This window comes from Cricetulus griseus, chromosome 9 (genome assembly GCF_003668045.3).
Source record: "Cricetulus griseus strain 17A/GY chromosome 9, alternate assembly CriGri-PICRH-1.0, whole genome shotgun sequence".
Lineage (NCBI taxonomy): Eukaryota > Metazoa > Chordata > Mammalia > Rodentia > Cricetidae > Cricetulus > Cricetulus griseus.
The window spans coordinates 20,108,308-20,128,605 of NC_048602.1; the positions used below are offsets into that span (position 1 = coordinate 20,108,308).

General features: G+C 40.8%; 2 protein-coding genes across 2 annotated transcripts in view; one reads left to right on the forward strand and one right to left on the reverse strand.

The window, feature by feature from the left end:
• Window positions 1-20,298, reverse strand: part of LOC100755709 (zinc finger protein 501-like) — a 93,400-nt gene that overhangs the window by 59,660 nt on the left and 13,442 nt on the right. The window lies entirely within an intron of this gene.
• Window positions 13,307-14,453, forward strand: LOC113838141 (zinc finger protein 182-like). The gene has a single exon (XM_035449457.1). The coding sequence runs from the start codon at window positions 13,307-13,309 to the stop codon at window positions 14,342-14,344; it is 1,038 nt and encodes a 345-aa protein (XP_035305348.1). The 3' UTR covers window positions 14,345-14,453.

A 20,298-nucleotide genomic window follows, 5' to 3' on the forward strand; every position in this document is an offset into this window, starting at 1 on the left:
GACCCGCAGCTGGCTTGTTGCTTCCCTTGGTTTCCTAAAGCAGTGTCATAATGGCAAGAAACGAAATGCATTGTTTTTGAACTTTTGGCCTCTTCCAGACAAAGGAATATTAGCAAAACATTGGAAACCAGGCCAAGAGCCTATGAATGGGATGGGTACAGGCCATAACATAGAATACACAAATGCTATTATGCTACATATGAATGTTCAAAGTGTTTTTAAAAGACTATCTTCAGCCCATAACCTGGTGCTGATTACAGCCTCTGTGGAAAAAACTTTCTGTGCAATAAGCAACTATTACTTCAGGAATTTATAACTAGCCACATATAGAGATTGTGTGACAGTTGTCTACACAGCCATAAAGAAAGATATCCATACATCTGATTCAAATCCAAAGGAGCCTAACAGAAGAGATGACAAAGTATGGAATCTTCTGTTATGAAAAAGGAGTATAGCTTGAAAACTATGTGGATGCTGAAATATCTCCTCAAATTTGATAAATAATAAAAGCACTTACCATATTCTGTACATTTGTAGGGATTTTCTCTACAACAGATTTGTAATGTACATTGAGTTGTGAAGAATGCAGAAATGATTTATTACATTTTGTACACTTATAGGGCTTCTCTCTAGTATGGGATCTCCGATGCATAATAAGGCTTGAGTGAGTTTTGAAAAGGTTTCCACATTGCATGAATTGATGTGGATGCTTTCTACAATCAGTGTCTTTCATTTTGATTTCTGTATTAGACTCAAGAGATGTTTCATATTCGGTGGTTTTGTAGTCTTACTTTACTGTGTGTGTTCTTTGATTTTGGATAATTATGGAACACAAATACAGAAAGTTTGCACAGTCTTTATATTTGCAATGTTCTTCCCCAGCATTCCCAGTTTTGTGACTGTCGAGGTTTAAGGTTTCATCAGAGGCACTTCTGTAATTATCAAATCTGCACTTGTAATTTTCAGCAGTATCACTTATATCATAAGTGAACATTGGCAGGGTTCATGAATTAGATTGCCAGACTCATCACATGTATGAGTCTTCTCTTGAATATTTTCATGACCATGGATAGAATAGTTTGTGGCTTGATGCAAGACTTTCTCACGTTTACCACATATGCGATGTTCTCTGAAAAATTAGTACAATTGTGAATAATAGCAATAAATATGGAACAGATTCAATACCTGATTTTTTTTTAGGCTTCCGAAGACATATAAACTAGTAACTTTCAGGGTAGTACTGTTAACAGAGGTCCCATCCACTCTGATAGGGTGTGCCTCTGAAACACCTGTAAACACTGTGAGACCCATTAGAGTATTGGACCTTCTTGCACCCACTGGAAGAGAACCATGGACGCCTACACACAAGGAGAGGGAGACACCCCACCTTCACCAACTGGAATAAGGGATGGGAAGACAACAATATAAAAGCACACCCAACAACAGAAAACCCAGTATGATGCCACCAGAGTCTTAGGGACTCTACACTAGAAAGACCTGAATATCTTAACACAGATGAAGCAGAAGAGAATGACCTTAAAAACAAATTCATGAAAATGGTAGAGACTCAAAAAGAGGAAATGAGAAAATCCTTTAAAGAAATGGAAGAAAAGAAAAACCAATAATTGCAAGAAACAATACAAACAGTGCAGGGTTTGAAAGGTGAAATAGATAGAATTCCCTGTAAGAGTTAGTATAAGCCTACTTGTGCAGTTTTCTTTTCTTTTTTCTTTTTGAACAAACAGGAATAACTTTATTAGATGCATCCACCATACCATTATTTTTAAGTAAAATGACACTTCTTTAAAAACACTTGTGGGGAAGTGATATTGAAAATAGATGTGGGTTTGGGTGTACAGCTGAGTGGCAGAGTGTCTGATGTGTACAGGGTCCTTTCCTCAGCCGCACACACCAACAGTGTCAATTCTTGAGTGCTGTCCCAGCTACAGGCACAGTTTTCTTAAAGGCATTGGTGACCATTTTTTAGTGCTGTTGTTGTTTGATTGTTTTGTGTTTTGTTTTGTTTTTATCTTTTGTTTCTTATTTTTAGGATGGAGGGCTTATTACATCGCTGTAAGATCATCAGAAATTCGCTAGGCAGATATGGTTAGTTGAAAATAACGTAACTCTTCATGTGGAATGTTGAGATTAAAGTGGCGCCAGCTGACCATGCTCCACTAGGTTTGGGGGTTTAGTTTGGTTTGATTTCTTTAGATTGATTTCCTGTGTGTGAGCGCTTGGGCAGCTTCTACGTCAGTGCAACAAGTGTGCCCAATGAAAGTCATTACGAAAATGATCCGCCAGTTGGCGGGTTTCATGAACACAGAATCCAGGCTTAGGGGGCGGTGCCAGGAGGAGCCCCTCACAGGAACCAGACTGCAGGAGCCGGAAGTTCCTCCATTCTCTGTTGCACTCCTGGGACCTGTTGATCCGGAGCCGTGTGCAGAGGATCCTGCTGGGAACTCCGGAACCTGCAAGGTTAACTATTTAATGAATTCATTTTTCACATCCTACAGTGTCCTCATTGCCTACAGGCATTAGCTAGTGTGCTCAGAGCCCAGGAATGGTTTTGTTTCTATCCTTTTTGAGTTGATTCCCTTGTTTTACATGCTCTGACCTCTTTGAATACGACTCAGGTTTTTGTGTTCAGTGTCTTGGGTATCATTTAAATTGCTCTCCTTAGAGGCTATAGCTGTGGCTTGTGATTTGGGCCAAGTGCGTTTATTTGTTTTAGGTGTGGGGCTGGAGGAGAAGAATTTAGGGTGGTGCCGGGCGTTGGTGGCGCACGCCTTTAATCCCAGCACTCGGGAGGCCGAGGCAGGCGGATCTCTTTAAGTTCAAGGCCAGCCTGGTCTCCAGAGAGAGGGACAGGATAGGCTGCAAAGCTTCACAAAGAAACCGTGTCTCGGAAAAATAAAAAAAAATTAGGGTGTTTGTTGTGTTTTGCTGTGCATTTTTACCCAGGAGGCCGGTATCCCAAGATGAGAAGTCAGGCTGGAGAACTTGTGTCTGAAGAGCTCAGAACCCAGGGAGGGGTGCAGGGCTGATCCAGCTCTGGTCTAGGCTGCAGCAAACGCGGGGAGGCTGTGCAGAGCGGGTCCAGGGCGGCCTGAGCCAGAGAGAGAGGAGGGGACACCTGCGAGATCTGAGTAGCTTAGAAGAAACCTAACAGAAAGGTGGACTTGGAAAACTAAAGAGGTACAGCGCGGGTGATTGGTGGGTTTAGGCGATCACCCAGCCGGAAGGGGCGTATTGGGCGGGGCCGGGGATCCCCACCAAGGAGCCCCGCTGCAGGGACAGGAAATCCCTCCATTCCCGGTTGGACCTGGGGACCCGCGCGCTGCAGAGCCGGGTGCGGAGGACGCGGCGGGTCCGCGGGGACCTGAGCCCTCGGTATCCGCGGTGTCCGCGCTCGCGGGGCGGCCTGGGAAAGTCAGCAGTCAGCAGCGCAGTGGCGGGAACCGCAGCCCGGCGGCCCTGGAAGCTCCCAGGTCAGAGGAGCTGCGGGGCTGGGACCCGGGAGGGAGGGAGGAGCGGGCTGTGCTCCCGAGCTGCTCACAAGGACCCCGTCAGCTCCCGCCGGCTGCCCGTGGGGTGGAGGAGGCGGCGGCTCAGCTCGTCCCCTGCGGCCAGGTGCGCTCGTTTCCACCCCACGAGCTGGGTGCTGCCCCGGGCGCCGGGCGCACCCCTTAAAAGTGTCCGTCTGTCCCGGTCTCTCTGGCTCCTGGTTTGCTCTCTGACCGCTCTCTGTCTGGGGTCTCCGTCTCTCCCGTCCCCATCCGAGACGCCCTTTGCTCTTTTGCTCGCCCTCCTCCCCAGGGACCTCTCCCCCTAGACCTGTTGCCCATGGCGAGTTCTCTTAGCGGCCAGGGGCGCAGCCAGAGCTGCCCAGTTTCCACCGCTTTATCCTCAGACACAGCTCTCAGTGTTGTGTTGTTGGTGTCTTTCCATTGATGGTGGGTTTCAGATGCCACGAAGGGGGCATCACTGTGTGTTGCTTTATTTTTGTCTTCACTTACCTTATGGTTGGCAGACCTTAAGGTTGTCATAAAATAATTCTTATAATAATTTAGTAGAGCATTTGCTTTGTCTGTTGTTTGCAAACAGAGTATCTTGGCTATGGTATTAATTCTAGAGCTCTCTTCCGTCACTCTTTATGCATCCTTCCATTTTCTCCTGGCGGTAGAAATGTACACAAGATTTCTGGTATGATTTTGGCCTTGGGGTACGGTCTTTTTTGTTTGGTGTGGCATTGATCATATCAGAGTTTTGTTTTGTTTTTTTCTCAGATTTCTATTTTTGACAATAGAATGTGAAATATCTACAATAATTCCAGTAGTTTTCTCTGTGAAACTTAGAGAAGAGCAACAAGAATAATGGATGTGTCTGTGACAAATACTCCCCAGGTCAGTGTCATGTTCACATTTCTCTGAAAATTGTTTTTATTATTGAAAACATTTCCATTTTTAATTGTGTTCCACTGGCAATGTTATTCAAAGTGTTTATTTTTGCCTTACTTAGGTGTTTTTTCTTTATTTTATTTTTTATCTTATTTTTTTTGAGATAGGGTTTCTGTGGCTTTGGAAGCTGTCTGAGAGCTTCTTCTTGTAGACAGGCTGATGTCAAACTCACAGAGTAGTGCCTGCGTGCACCTCCTGAATGCTCAGAGTAAAGTTGTGCACCACCACTGCCTGGCCGATTTTTTTCTTTTCTTATATTTAAGGTTATGTCTTTAAATCTTTCAACTATGTATCTGAGACTTGACCCATTTCATTTTCTCTTGGTGAGGTGATGAATTTCCATGGACTTTACACTTGAATTCTAAAACGCAAGCTATTATAAATGAAACTCAAGAAGTATATTGATGGCCATTTTCTACATAAAATGGACTTGTGTTCCTTTTCCATAGTGAGGAAGTATGGTCTCATGTGCCACCCAGTTGCATTTCTGGAATGTTCAGTTTTCTAGAAACAGGCTGATAAGCATGGACAGAGCAGTACATGGACCTTCTCACTGACATCAATGATAAATTTATAGAAAGTAGAATTAGAAAAGACTCACTGTCTTGAACCCTAATGGTAAAGATTTTGGGACCCAGGGAGCACAGATAATGGAAGCAATATGTGCCTTCTCTTGCTAGAAAGTTGCTCTGTCTGTGAGGAAATGATGTTTGCAGTTTTCTGGTTTCTCTTTTTACCTCCTTAAGTCACACAGTGATGTGGGGTGTATTCACACTCTAAATATATGAGGCCCTTCTGAAATTCTATTCAAAACTCAGTGGGTAGCTCTCTTAGGAATTTCTGATTTTTTCTTTTCCTGTGTTACATTTTCAGATGGGTCAAAAGCACAGCTGTGTCCACATTTGTATGGCATTATGTGGAATATATTTGTAAGAATTTTCTAGAGAGTACTGACTTGGTATTACATAAGCCATCAATTTTCAAGCATAAATGTCCATTTTAATTACTCTTTTGTTTAGAGGAAGAAGTCCCTCTCTTGCTTGTTTTCCCTCTCACTTAAGGTTTGTGTGCAACAGGGAGAAATTCTGAAGAGTTACGCCAGGGTTTCTATTTATTTTTTTCAATAACACTTCATTTATGTATATGAGAGTTTGTCTCCATATTGTTATGTACACTGCATGATTCAATGTGCTCCTGGATTCCAGAGGTCAGCACCAGACATTTGGCACTGAAGTCAAACATTGTGGTTATTGCCATGTGGTCAGAGACAATTAAAGTTGGTTTCTCTGGAGGAACAGCAAGTGACACTTGCATCTCAGCCATGTCTTCAGGCTGGTGCAAAATTGTGACATTATATAACACTGTATATTCTAGTTTTTCAGAAAAGTAATGGAGTAATCATAAATGATACCTAGCTGTGCTACATTCGTGTCAGATGAATTAGCTCAGATACAGAAGAGGCAAATAAGTTTGCAATTAAGAGGTTTAAATTATCCTTTCAGTGAATCTCATGAGAAATAACATACTTCATGTTTGCAATTATTCTTCATGTTATAGCTTCACAATGTATTTGATTCTGTGTGTTTTTCTGTAGCACTACATATATGCAATGATTTTGTACTCCTTACTCTCAAGAAAAAACTGAATTTAATTCATCCATGGATTTTCATTCCACACCCATTAAAATTAAATTTTAGTTTATGTGTTCCCCTATATTTGTCAGAAAGTATGTGTACTCTGTAGGACTTGCCTATAAGGTGCAGCATTGAATCTCAAGCATCTGAGATTATTGTTTTTGTTTGTTTGTTTTGGGACAGGGTTTCTCTGTGTAGCTTTGGAGCCTATCCTGGCACTCGCTCTGGAGACCAGGCTGGCCTCGAACTCACAGAGATCTGCCTGCCTCTGCCTCCCGAGTGCTGGGATTAAAGGCGTGCACAACCGATGCCCAGCTAGCATCTGATATTAAATCCTGTTTTTTAGTGCCATGATTGTTCTTGGAATCAAACTACATTTTCAAGGATCTGAAGACATTATAGACTGCAACTTTGAGACAAGTATTTCAAATTTAGTGGTTGTGGCAACTATTTTATGCTACTCAAGTCTTAGAAAGTATTAGAATACTCGTGCAGGAGAGAGACCCAATGGATGTAAGCAATGTACTGTATCTTCCTATGAATTGTCTTTGAAAGAGTAGCAGTGCGGGACTCTTTCAAAACTCATGTCCTTTCAAAATTCTCATGCGTCATTTATGTCACAAACATCTCTCTAATTTATTTTGTGTCTTTTACTCAAGAAATCATTTTGTGAAGCAGTGCATGGTAATTAGGTAATTTTTCATTGCAGGGTCTGTTATCATTCAGGGATGTGTCTGTGGACCTCTCCCAGGAGGAATGGGAATCTCTAGACTGTGCTCAGAGGGCTTTGTACATGGATGTGATGTTGGAGAATTATGGCAATCTACTTTTTGTGGGTAAGAGTTCTCTTCTCATAGAATTCCATATTCATTCTTTTTTTATTTTCCTACTTTGTGTATCAGTAAAATGTGAAATTATAAAACGCCTGAAATGAAGGAAATGTTTGAACCAACATAATTTTTTGATGTTGCTTCATTTACATTTTTTGTGTTCTCTAGAAGAGTAAAGAATGCTTTCTTCACTGTAGCCCTCCTATCTAATATACAAAGAACATTTCAGAGTTCAATAATATATAATTTTAGAGCATTAAAATATATTGCAGTACTTATTATAATTAGAAGGATTTGTTACTGGTTTTAACTCTGCCTATTTCTTTTATAAAAATTACAAAAGGTTTTAGAGGAAGGGCTGTTGGTTATGAGAATGTGGTTTTGTTTAGTAATTTATTTTTGAGATATGATGGCTATATTTAATACTGGCATGGCATGATTTTAATATGTCCACTTTGGAACTTGAAGTCTACACGGTTATCTCAATGAAAATCTGGGTTATGAATTCCAAGTTGTGTGACTCTATCTCAAAAACATAAGATATAGGCAATCATTCTTCATATCATCCTTCACACAGCTTCTTAACTATGAACCTGACCAGCTGAAAGGGACGGTGTTTACATACGAATGAGAAGGCTAAACACCGGAATGAACTAGGTCCTCTACATATGTATGACAGTTGTTCACTTTGGTCTACTTGTGGAACTCCTAGTAGTGCCATGAAATCCTTTCCCTAATGCTTTGGCTTGCTATTGGGCATCTATTCCACAGAGTTGGTTGCTTCACAAAGCCTTAATACAAAGAGAGGAACTTATATATACCTCAGCTCAATATGCCATGCTTTGTTGACAGCCGTGTGAGGCCTGCCTCTTTTAGAACACATACAGAGGAGAGTTTATAGAGGACAAAATTGGGAGTCAGGGATAGGGAAGGGGAGGAGAGTAAGATTCTTTTTTAATTTTTTTAAGTATTACTTTTATTATTAATATTAGAAACAAGATTGTTTTACCTGTGAATCCTAGTTCCCTCTCCTCCTCATATGTCCCCCACTAAACTCCCATTCCATACCCTTTATGCTGCCAAGGGAGGGTGAAGCCTTCCATGTGGGATCTTCAAAGTCTGTGTCATCATTTGGACCAGGGCTTAGGCCGTCCCTCTTGTGTCTAGATGAGACAGTATCCCTCTATGTGGGATGGGCTCCCAAAGTCCATTCCTGTGCTAGGGATAAATACTGATCTACTCCAGAGGTCCCATAGATTGCCGAGGCCTCCTCACTGACACCCACGTTCACAGGGTCTACATCCGTCCTATGCTGGCTTCCAAGCTATCATCAGTCTGGACTGCATTAGCTCCCCCTTGTTCAGGTCAGCCTTTTCTCTGGGTTCCACCAGCCTGGCCTTGACCCATTTGGTCATCAATCCTCCCTATCTGCAACTGGATTCCAGGAGTTCAGTTCTGTGTTTATATGTGGGTGTTTGTTTCCATCAGTTACTAAATGAGGGCTCTAGGATAGCATATAAGGTAATAATCATTTTTTTTTTTTTATCTTGGAAGGGCATTTAAGGTAGCCTCTTAGATTGTTAGTTGGTGTCATCCTTGTAGATCTCTGAACTTTTCCCTGGTTCCAGGTTACTCTTTAAACTGATAATGGCTCCCTCTATTAGGGTACCTCTAATCTTGATTTCCTCTGTTCTTCCCCCACTCAATCTTCCAGCTCCTTCATGTCCTTTTCGCCCCCCTCTTCTCCCCTTCTCTTTCTTTTAGCTCCCTCTCCCCTCACCACATGCCAACAATTTGCTCAGGAGCTCTTGTCCAGTGTCCAGTCTCCAGGGGACCAGTTATGTCCCTCTTAGTGTCCTCCTTGTTTCCTAGGTTCTCTGGCTTTGGGGATTGTAGGCTGGTAATCATTTGCTCTATATCTTAAATCCATATATGAGTGAGTACATACCATGGTTGTCTTGTTGTGACTGGATTCCCTTGCACAGGGTAGTTTCCTCTACTTCCTCGATTTCCCTGTGAATCCAATGTTCCTGTGTGTGTGTGTGTGTGTGTGTGTGTGTGTGTGTGTGTGTGTGTTTCTGCTGAGTAGTACTCCATTGTGTAAATGTAGCACATTTTCTCTATCCCTTCTACAGTCGAGAGGCCTTAATATTGCTTCCAGTTCTGGCTATTACATAAGGCTGCCCTGAACATAGTTGAATAGTTGTCCTTGTATAAATGTGCATCTTTTGGGTATATGCCTAAGAGTGGAATTGCTGGATCTTGTGGTAGACTGATTCCCATTTTCCTGAGGAACCACCATACTGATTGCCAAAGTGGCTCTACGAGTTGGACCTCCTGGCAGCAGTGGAGGAGTGTTCCCCTTTCTCCACATCCCCTCCAGTATAAACTCATTTATGTTTTTGATTTTATCTAGTCTGACAAGAGTAAGAAGTTATCTCAGATTTGTTTGGATTTGCATTTCCCTGATGGCTACGAATGTTGAGCACTTTCTTAATTGTCTATCAGCCATTTTAGAATCCTATATTGAGAATTGCCTATTTAGTTCGGAACCCTACTTTTGAATTGTGTTATTTGTTGTTTTGAAGACTAGCTTCTAGGGTTCTTTGTAAATTTTGGAGATCAGCCCTCTGTCATATGTGGTGTTGGTGAATATCTTTTCCCATTCTGGGGGATGCCGTTATGTCTTGTTGACTGTGTCCTGTGACTTACAGAAGCTTTTCACTTGCAAGAGGATGCATTGAACTGTCAATCTCAGTGTCTGTGTTGCTGGTGTAATGTTCAGGAACAGGTATCCTGTACCAATTCTTTCAAAGATACTTCACACTTTCACTTCTAAGAGGATCAGTGTGGCTGGCTTTATGTTGAGGTCTTTGAACCATTTGGACTTAAATCCTGTGAATGGTGATAGATTTGCAAGTATGTCCAGCCTTATATGCCAGCATCCTGTTATGCCAGCACCATTGGTCTTCCTGTCTATTTTTGTGCCAATACAATCTTTATCTGGACTACAGCTCTATAAAAGAGCTTGAAGTGTGGGATGTTGATGTCTCCAGAAGTTTCTTTATTATACAGGGTTGTTTTGTGTATCCTAGGTCTTCTTTTTTTTTCCATAGAATTGTGATTATTATTCTTTCAAAGTCTGTGAAGAATTGTGTTGGGATTTTGATGGGGATTCCAATGAATATGAAGATTGGTTTTGTGAAGATTGCCATTTTTACTATGTTGATCCTACCCATCCCAAGAGCATGGGCGATCTTTCCATTTTCTTGTGTCTCCTGGTACCAGAAATCTTTCCATTTCTGGTATACCAGAAAACTCAAAAATCAGATGTTTGTAGGAGTGTGGGTTAATAACAGGGTTTTCAACTCTATTCCATTGGTCTACTTGTCTATGTTTGTGCTATACCAAGCTGTTTTCAGGACTAGAACTCTGTAATAGAGCTTGAAGTCAGGTATGGTGATGCCTCCAGAAGTTCCTCTATTGTACAGGGTTGTTTTGGCTACCCTAAGCCTTTTGTTTCTCCATAGAAAGTTGAGAATTTTTCTTTCAAGGTCAGTGAAGAATTGTGTTGGGATTTTGATGGGGATTGCATTGAATCTGCTGATTGCTTTTGGCCAGATTGCCAGTTTTACTATCTTGATCCAACCTATCCCAACCTTTTATTCTGAGGTAATACATGTCTGTGTATGATATAATGTTTCTTGTATACAGGAGGAGGATGGACTCTGTCTTCATATCCATTCTGTTAGCCTGTGTCTTTGTTTTAAGTTTGGGATATCTTTGCACAGATTTTTTGTAATTTTTTTATTAGTTCAAATTAGGAACAAGCCTGCATCACATGTCAATCCCTTCTCCCTCTCCCTCCGCTCCCCCCAACCCTCCCCCAGCCTTCCACCTTTCCCTCCACCCCATCCGCCCTCCACTCCCCAGACTGTGTGGGCCCTCCACGGGTGCTCCCCAAAGTCCACCACATCATCCTGGACAGGGCCTAGGTCCTCCCTCATGTGCCCAGGCTGAGATGGAGGATGGGCTCTCAAAGTCCCTTCTCATACCCGGGTAAATTACTAATGTACTACCAGGTGCTCCCTAGAGTGCAGAGGCCTCCTCAATGACATCCATGTTCAGGGGTCTGGATCAGTCCCTTGCTGGCCTCCCAGACAGCAGTCTGGGTCATTGTGCTCCCCCTTGTTCCTTCCTGCTGTTTCTGTGACTTTCACCAGCCTGGTACCGACCCCTTTGATCTTCATTCCTTCCTCTCTGCAACTTGGGTCCAGAGTTCAGTTCAGTGAATATATGAGGGAAATTAAGGAAGATTGAGTGTTTGATTGTTTTGGATTTGTTCTCGGTGGTGTTATTGTGTGTATTTATCCTAGTTTTTCTCATGACTTTAGGTAATGTGGGGCTGTCTATTGCCTATGTTTTTGTGAGTGTAGTTAATTTTCTCATGTTTGAATTTTTTCCCAGTATTTTCTGTAGGACTGGATTAGTGGATATATATTATTTCAATCTGGTTTTGTTGTGGAATATATTTTTTTCTCCATCTATGTTGATTAAAAGGTTTGCTGGGCATAGTATTCTGGGCTGGCCTCCAAAGTTCCTTTTTTGTTTGTAGAATATCTATCCAAGTTTTTCTGACTTTCAGAGTTTCCTTGGAGAAGACAGGTGTAATTCTGATAGCTTTGCCTTTATATGTTACTTGGACTTTTTCTTTGCTCCCTTCATATTCTTTCTTTATTCTGTATGTTTGGTGTTTTGATTATTATGTGATGAGGGAACTTTTTTTGTGGTCCACTCTATTTGGTGTCCTGTGGGTTTCTTGTACTTTCATTGGCATGTCATTCTTTAAGTTGGAAAAGTTTTCTTCTATGATTTTGTTGGATATGTTTTCTGCATGTTTGAGTTTGATTTCTTTACCTTCCATACTGATTTTTCTTAGGTTTGGTTTTTTTTAATACTGTCCCATGTTTACAGGGTATATTGGGTCATAGATTTATTTTAATTAATATTGCCTTTGGGCTGTGAACCCATTTTTCCTAGTGTATCTTCAACACCTGAGATTGTCTCTATTATCTCTTGTATTCTGTTGATTATGCTTGTGTGTGTGGTTCCTGATTATTTGCATATATTTTCTAAGTCCCACATACCCTCAGACTGTGTTTATTTTAATTCTCTCCATTTCAGCATTCAAACCTTACCTGTTTGAATTGTTTTTTGAAATTATCGGCTTGTCTGTTCTTCCATTTCTTTAAAGGACTTTCTCATTTCCTCTTAGGGTCTCTACCATCTTCATGAAGTTTTTTTTCACGTGTTTATCTTCTGCTTCATCTGTGTTTGGATATTCAATTTTTGCTAATGTAAAGTCCCTAGGCTATGCTGGCATCATATTGGTTTCTCTGTTGTTGGATGTGATCTTATATTGTTGTCTTCCCATCCCTCCTCCTAGTTAGTGCAGGTTGTGTCTCATCTTCTCCTTGTTAGTTCGGGTCCAAGGTTCTCTTCTGATGGATGCATGCAGGTCCCCTACTCTAATGGGTCTCACAGTGTTTACAGTTGCTTCTGAGGCACTCCCTCTCCCAGTGGGCAGGAGCTGGACTAGCATAGCTATGTTAGCTGACTTGCGGATGCCTGTTCTTCTGGGGTGAGTGGACCTGCCTACATTCCCCAGGCCAGGAGATCCCTGAGTGGTCAAGAGGAAGTCAGGCCTGCGAAATGGGCTAAGTTCCAGATTGGAGATTCTTATGAGCATCCTTGTATTGGTTGTGAAACAGAAAATCCTCTGTTAACATTGCTATCCCTGAAAGTTATTAGTTCATTTGTCTTAGGAAACCTAAAAAAAATCAGTTATTGAATCTGTTCCACATTCGTTGCTATTATTCACAATTGTACTAATTTTTCAGAGAATCATCGCTTATGTGGTAAACGTGAGAAAGTCTTGCACCAAGACACAAATGATTGTATCCATGGTCATGAAAATATTCAAGAGAAGACTAATACCTGTAAAGAGCCTGCCAAAGGGATTCATGAATCCTCCCAATATTCACCTTATGATATAAGTGATACTCTTGAAAATAACAACAAGTGCAGATTTCATAGCTACAGAGGTGCCCCTGATGAAACCTTAAACCTCAACACACACAAAAGTGGGAATACTGGGGAAGAACCTTGCAAATATAACGAAAGTGGAAACTTTTTGTTTTTGAGTTCCATCATTAGTGAAAATCAAAGAATGCACACAGGAAAGGAAGACTACAAAACTACAGAATATGATACATCTCTTGAGACTAATACAGAGATTAAACGGAAAGAAACTGATTGCAGAAAACATCCACATCAATGTATGCAATGTGCAAAATTTTTCAAGACTCACTCAAGCCTTATTATGCATCAGAGATCCCATACTAGAGAGAAACCATATAAGTGTACACAATGTAATAAATCATTCCTGCAGTTTTCACAACTTAATGTACATTACAAAATCCATTGTCGAGAAAATCCCTACAAATGTATAGTATGTGGTAAGTGCTTTAATTGTTTATCAAAGTTTCAAAGACATTTGAGGATCCACACAGGAGAGAAACCTTACAAATGTAGTGAATGTGACAAGGCATTTAATGTTAAATGGAATCTTACAGTTCATCAGAAAATCCACACAAGAGAGAAACCTAACAAATACAGTGAATGTAACAAATCCTTAATCACAAAAGGCATTTTTGGAACTCATCAGAGAATACAGAGTGGAGAGAAACCTTACAAATGTAGTGAATTTGACAAATCCTTATCCACAAAAGACACACTTAGAGCCCATCAGAGAATCCACACAGGAGAGAAACCTTACAAATGTAGTCAATGTGAAAAATCCTTTTCCATAAAACGCAGGCTTAAAACTCATCAGAGAATCCACACCGGAGAGAAACCTTACAAATGTATTCAATGTGACAAATTGTTTTCCAGGAAAGACAATCTTAGAAATCATCAGAGAATCCACACAGGAGAGAAACCTTACAAATGTATTCAATGTGACAAATCGTTTTCCAGGAAAAACTATCTTATAAATCATCAGAGAATCCACATAGTCAAGAAACGTTACAAATGTAGTCAATGTGATAAATCCTTAACCACAAAAGGAAGGCTTAGAACTCATCAGAGAATCCACACAGGGGAGAAACCTTACAAATGTATTCAATGTGACAAATTGTTTTCCAGGAAAGACAATCTTAGAAATCATCAGAGAATCCACACAGTCGAGAAACCTTACAAATGTAGTCAATGTGAAAAATCCTTCGCCACAAAAAGCAGGCTTATAACTCATCAGAGAATCCACACAGGAGAGAAACCTTACAAATGTAGTGAATGTGAAAAGTCATTTTCCAGGAAAGACAACCTTAGAACTCATCAGAGAATCCACACAAGAGAGTAACATTACAAATGTTGTGAATTTAACAAATCATTTGGTAGAAAAGTCCATCTTAGAACTCAGAGAGAATACATATATTAGATAAAATTTAGAAATGCAGCAAGCTTGCGAAATGCTTTACTGTTGTTTCAAAATCTTAAAATATGTTCTGGATTGCTTCAGCATTCTGTGAAACCCGAATTTTAAGAATATCAACCACAGTTAAGAGTGTGGAACCCAGTACTATTGGCATGAAGGAGTCATAGTGACTTATAAGGAGTTTGAATACTTATAGACACACAGGAAGGAGTAGGGAGCGACTTGAATGTTCGAGGTCTTCTGGTTTGAAATTGTTGATGAGACACTCTCTTTCTGTGTATCTGGCACAAAAGGAAGGTAATTTGGTTGCTTCTTGACCTGTCTGAACCAGCAGGTTTTCACCCTAGCATCTGACTCCCTAGGCATCTTAGAATACATCATAGAGTACTTTCAGAGATGAACCTTCCAAGTATCTTTATCTTAGTTTTTGTTTTACTGCTCTGAAGAGACACCTTGACCAGTGCAATGCTTTTAAAGGAAAACATGAGCCCTTGGGGGCTATACATATTCAAACCACCATAGTAGTCAACATGAGAAACGTTTTGTCTAAAAACCATTCTGATAAAACATCCAAATATTCATATAGGAGTGAATATTTTAAAATGTAATATACACGCAAAAATCTTTAACTGCCTTTCAGGTCTAAGAATGTTTGAAAACTCATGTTTGGGAGTAAATTTTCCATGGGAAGAATTTGGTATGTCCTTAAACCAAGCCGTATTCTTAGGCTCTTGGGACTCCACACTAGAGAACTATTATGAACATGAAAAATGTTTGAAAGACTTTAAGTTATTTTCAAATCTTAGAGTGACAATTTTTGTTAAAATTTTATTTGTTCAACCTCAAATATTTCATAATGAAGGAGTAATGCTGAAACCTAATTATGTGCTGTTGTTTAAGTGTCCTGGGGACAGTAGTGTTCCATTTTGAAGGAAAGCTGATGGGAGCAGGAAATACAGCACTTAAAAGAGCTTCAAGAAATCTCCAAACCCAACAGGATTCAGTGTCCTTAACTCACATGAAGAAACAGAGAAGTCATGCACTATAGAAGACTTTAAGCATGAAGATAGGATTCTCTTTCACGTATAGCTATGCCTAAGGTATGCACTATCCTCCAGGTGTGCATTATCCAAAAGCTGTATCACATGCTGGTTTTGACTTTCATGATAGCAACTCTGTTTGGGTCAAGTATGCTGTGGTAAGCAACTGCTCCCCATGCATCTGATGTCAATTCCAGTAAAGCTTGATTATACCACAGCAGTTCTCAACGTGTGGTCCATGACCTCTTGGGATTAAAATACCCTTTCACAGGGGATCCTAAGATAAAGGAAAGCTTATTTTCAATGATATTAGGAGCTGAGATACCATGCTTTTGTTATCTCCTCATGTAAATTTGCCAGATTTGCTTTTCTCGTGTACGTGAAGTAAATCTTCTGGAGCTTCATTGTGGATTTGAGTTAATTATATAAAATTTATCACTGTGATTTTAACAATAATGTGTTCTATTGCCTGTAAATGAAAGTTTTTCTGATCATCAGCCTCAATTTCTTCAGTAATTCCAAGCTTCCATTTTACCTGTGTGTCGTTCTGTTTAGCTATTTTATTCTGTTATCTCTTTTTCGCTTACTGTTGATCTTTGAGTGAATAATAGAAGCAAGAATATATATTGTAAAAATTTTCCTTCTGGTTGGTTATTTATAGGATGGAAAGTTCTGCCTCTAAATAGACATTGATATGTCCCCACATGGTTTGTTTTATTTTTTCTTTATGTTTTATAAATAGTAAATATTGATATTTAATTTTTTTCATAGATGTATTCATTCACCATTACCCCTTCATCATCCTCTGTCCCTGGCGAGACATATCTTCTTCCCAGTTTTCCTCCAATTTTATTTATGGCTTTGGTCCAGGAGGCCAGTCCTTAATATATCCATAATCCTAACTGCCATGTCATATGGCAAGAGAGTTTTTCATATGTCACTTCTGTATCCTTCAGCTCTTAAAATTGTTTGCCTCCTCTTCTCTAATGTCTTTGTAAATTAGATAGGGGAATATGGAATTCTCCTGGTAATCTTCCCCCATAAACAGTGCATTGTTCTAAGGATTTAACCAGTTATGAATCTCTGAAATAGCTGTTGCCCATTGAAAACCATGTTTTTTAGAACTAAGTTGAGATCCGGACAAGTATAGGAGTGTCAAAGGCAGTTTGAAAAATTTCATATGTAAAAAAATATCAGGAGCAGATTCCCTCATATGGACTGTTGCCTTCACCATCACTGGCTATTGGCCAGCTTTCCTTTGCCATGTGTATTTTTTCTTTTGTTGAAAAATGTATGCATGTTCAAAGCTCCGTGATAAGAAAATAACAGTAGAAAAAGATGTCATAGACAAACATCAAGAGATTTTATAGTTAGTCTCAGATGGAAAATCAACTGGAGAAAAAATTTGCTCAGTACATATGATAGTTTAGGATCATACGCATAAAACAAAAATATACTTCCTGATTCCATAAAACCAGCAGTGTTACCTTATGTGAGTAATGTCTAAAAATCTCTCAGGGAATGCCTAGTTGTCATGGGGAAAGGCCACTCTTGAGTAGGCCAGTCTTAAAACAGGAAATTTAGAAATTGTGGACAAATTTAAATTCCAGGAGCATTAGAAGTTTCTCAGTAGCAAAGAGTATCATGTTTGCAGACCTATAATACAAATTCTCTAGCAGATCATGCTTCTAAAAATGTACTGGAAAGTATAAGATGAACTGAAAACATTAGGATGACTTCTCTTGATCTAAAATTTAGTAGCATTAACAAATCCATAGCAAATATAAGATTCCATGTTGTGATGAGCAGCAGCACAGAATGGATAACATCCTTGGTCCTGTTCCTGCCAGTTCCCTGCACCACAACTTCTATCACCTGCAAAGTTCCCAGGGTTGCTGTGATGTCTGCTGAGGCAGCTACAACTGTCCAGCTGAATGGTGTCTTTCCTGAGGCGGCCCCATGGACTGCTGCTGCTGTGATATGAACTGTGTGTTCATGGTTGCAAAGTATTCAGGGTTCTGATGAAATTACAAGACAGGCACAGCTCATCTGGTCTCCACATCTATCACTTGAGTGTCATTGCATGACTAGCTCCACAGAAGCTGTACCTACTGCAAAAATCCTGCACAAGATTAACCAAGTTTAATACCCAGCAAGGTAAAAATGATCGTCACACCACTACCTGACACACTCTAAGCAACTGTTGGCCTTGGAAAAAGCAGAGTCAGTATTCTTGAGACATGTAGCCTATGCAGATATGACTAGGCTGTTCCCATTGAAACATGTGAGAATCTATAAAATGATGTTTATGTTCTATTAAGATTAACATTTTCACCAAGATTTTTGGTTTATTTTATTTTATTTATTTATTTTGGATTTTCAAGACAGGGCTTTTCTATAGCTTTGGAGGGTGTCCTGGAACTCGCTCAGGAGACCATACTGGTATGGAATTCATAACATCCACCTGCCTGTGCCTCCTGAGTACTGGGATTAAAGGCATGTTCCACCACTGCCTTTGGTACTGTATTTGTGCCAAGATCTTACAGGCCAAGTTTTATATGGAGAAATTGTTTTTCAGATTTTAATAAAACTGTGAGAAACCACAAAGACTTTTAAAATTTTGAGAGAAGGTTCAAACCCAGAGGCAATTTATATATCAATGTCTAAGTGACATAAACCATAAACCATGGAGTGTTGATCACACACAACAGGATATGAAAGGGAAGATAATTTAGGAGTTCATATTCAGCAGAGATACTAAGGAAATCTTTACAAAATCCTGCTCATGTTATTTAAGAAAATAAAATAATTATAAAAGCCACAATCTGAAGTAATGAAGAGACGATTTAAACTGTGTATGCAGGTAAAACCAAGAGGTTTATATGGTTCTATGATTAAAATTAGAGTAATGAAACCACTAAATATTGGGAGTAACCCACAACCAGAGGTGAAAAGAAGAAGGGCAGCATCACTCCGAGGCAGAGTCAATTGTATTTGCCTCTGAGTATTAATATTATATACAAGTCTTCAAACTCCTACAATAGGGGAATCTTGAGATTACTCTCAGGGGAGTTCTGTAGAACCATTTAGGATGAAATAGCATGTTTCACATACGATTTAATGTAGTGTTCTTATACCCGAGCCCTAACCCCATCACTTCCCCACTTCCTAATTCACTATAAAATACTTGGATGCTTTGTCACCGTCACCTTTCTTCACCATCCCGGGCTCATTTCTCGGATTCACAGAAGAGAAAGACTGACTGAGCACTGTGAGTTCTGCAGGAGAAACAGACTCTTCAAACATCACCAGGAACTTCCCAGGGAACAGAAATGAAATGTGCATCACACTTGCCAATAGGATAAACATGGAGAGAAAATAGCAAGAACAATGTCTCTTACATTGAGGGTTTCACTTTCGCTGTGACATGTGAGACTCATTCAGACACTGCCGAGTAGTTTTCCCAGGAACTCTGTGCAGGAGCCATGGAGACTGCAAGAAAACTACTCTGACCCCAAGAGTCCACACTGCTGCAGCTCTCCAACAGGAGAGCACTGCAAAAAGCCCTGCGAGCAGGGTTGAGGCAATCCCACTCCTCCTACAAGAAATCCAGTTACAGCACTGAATTCAACACTCCCTGACACAAAAAATCCTAACATTCTGCCCAGGTGTGCATGGTCAGAGAACCTTTAACAAAAGAGACATGTTCTGATACAGGTGACTATTCATATTCAAAAGATGCTTCATTATTTTGCTTTTACCTAAAGTGAGTTTGCTAAATTTAAAACTGTGTGTTATGATATATTCTAACAGCACGAATGTTGGGCTTGATGGGTCTAAGATATAAGAACATAGGATATGAAGACACAATTCACTAATGCTGTGTTTACATCTTAGATTACAAAAGTCTCAATGAAAAATTAATGGGAGGCAAAATGTTTAATGTTTACAACCCTATGTGTGGCACTGCATAACATAGATTTGGTTTAGTCATATCTGCACTAGTTCCTCACGAGAATATTATCTACAAAGCTGTCAGGATGCCAAGTCTCAGGGGCAACAGACACTTTCTTGAAGAGCCAAGTGTTAAAACAGGGATTCCAGGAAGCATGCATGAATTTAAATTGCAAGAGCTCTAGAATTACCACCATAACAAAGATACCCTGTGTGCACACAACAGACAAAGCAAATGCTCTACTAGATTATTATAAGAGTTATTTTATGATAATCTTATTGTCTGCCAACCTTAAGGTAAGTGAACACAAAATAAAAGCAACACAACAGAAATGCCCCCTTCATGGCATCTGAAACCCACCATCAATGGAAAGACGCCAACAACACAACACTGAGAGCTGTGTCTGAGGATAAAGCGGTGGAAACTGGGCAGCTCTGGCTGCGCCCCTGGCCGCTAAGAGAACTCGCCATGGGCAACAGGTCTAGGGGGAGAGGTCCCTGGGGAGGAGGGCGAGCAAAAGAGCAAAGGGCGTCTCGGATGGGGACGGGAGAGACGGAGACCCCAGACAGAGAGCAAACCAGGAGCCAGAGAGACCGGGACAGACGGACACTTTTAAGGGGTGCGCCCGGCGCCCGGGGCAGCACCCAGCTCGTGGGGTGGAAACGAGCGCACCTGGCCGCAGGGGACGAGCTGAGCCGCCGCCTCCTCCACCCCACGGGCAGCCGGCGGGAGCTGACGGGGTCCTTGTGAGCAGCTCGGGAGCACAGCCCGCTCCTCCCTCCCTCCCGGGTCCCAGCCCCGCAGCTCCTCTGACCTGGGAGCTTCCAGGGCCGCCGGGCTGCGGTTCCCGCCACTGCGCTGCTGACTGCTGACTTTCCCAGGCC

Excerpts from the sequence above, each read along its gene's own strand:
- LOC113838141 (XM_035449457.1), top strand. The coding sequence starts at position 13,307 with ATGCATCAGAGATCCCATACTAGAGAGAAACCATATAAGTGTACACAA.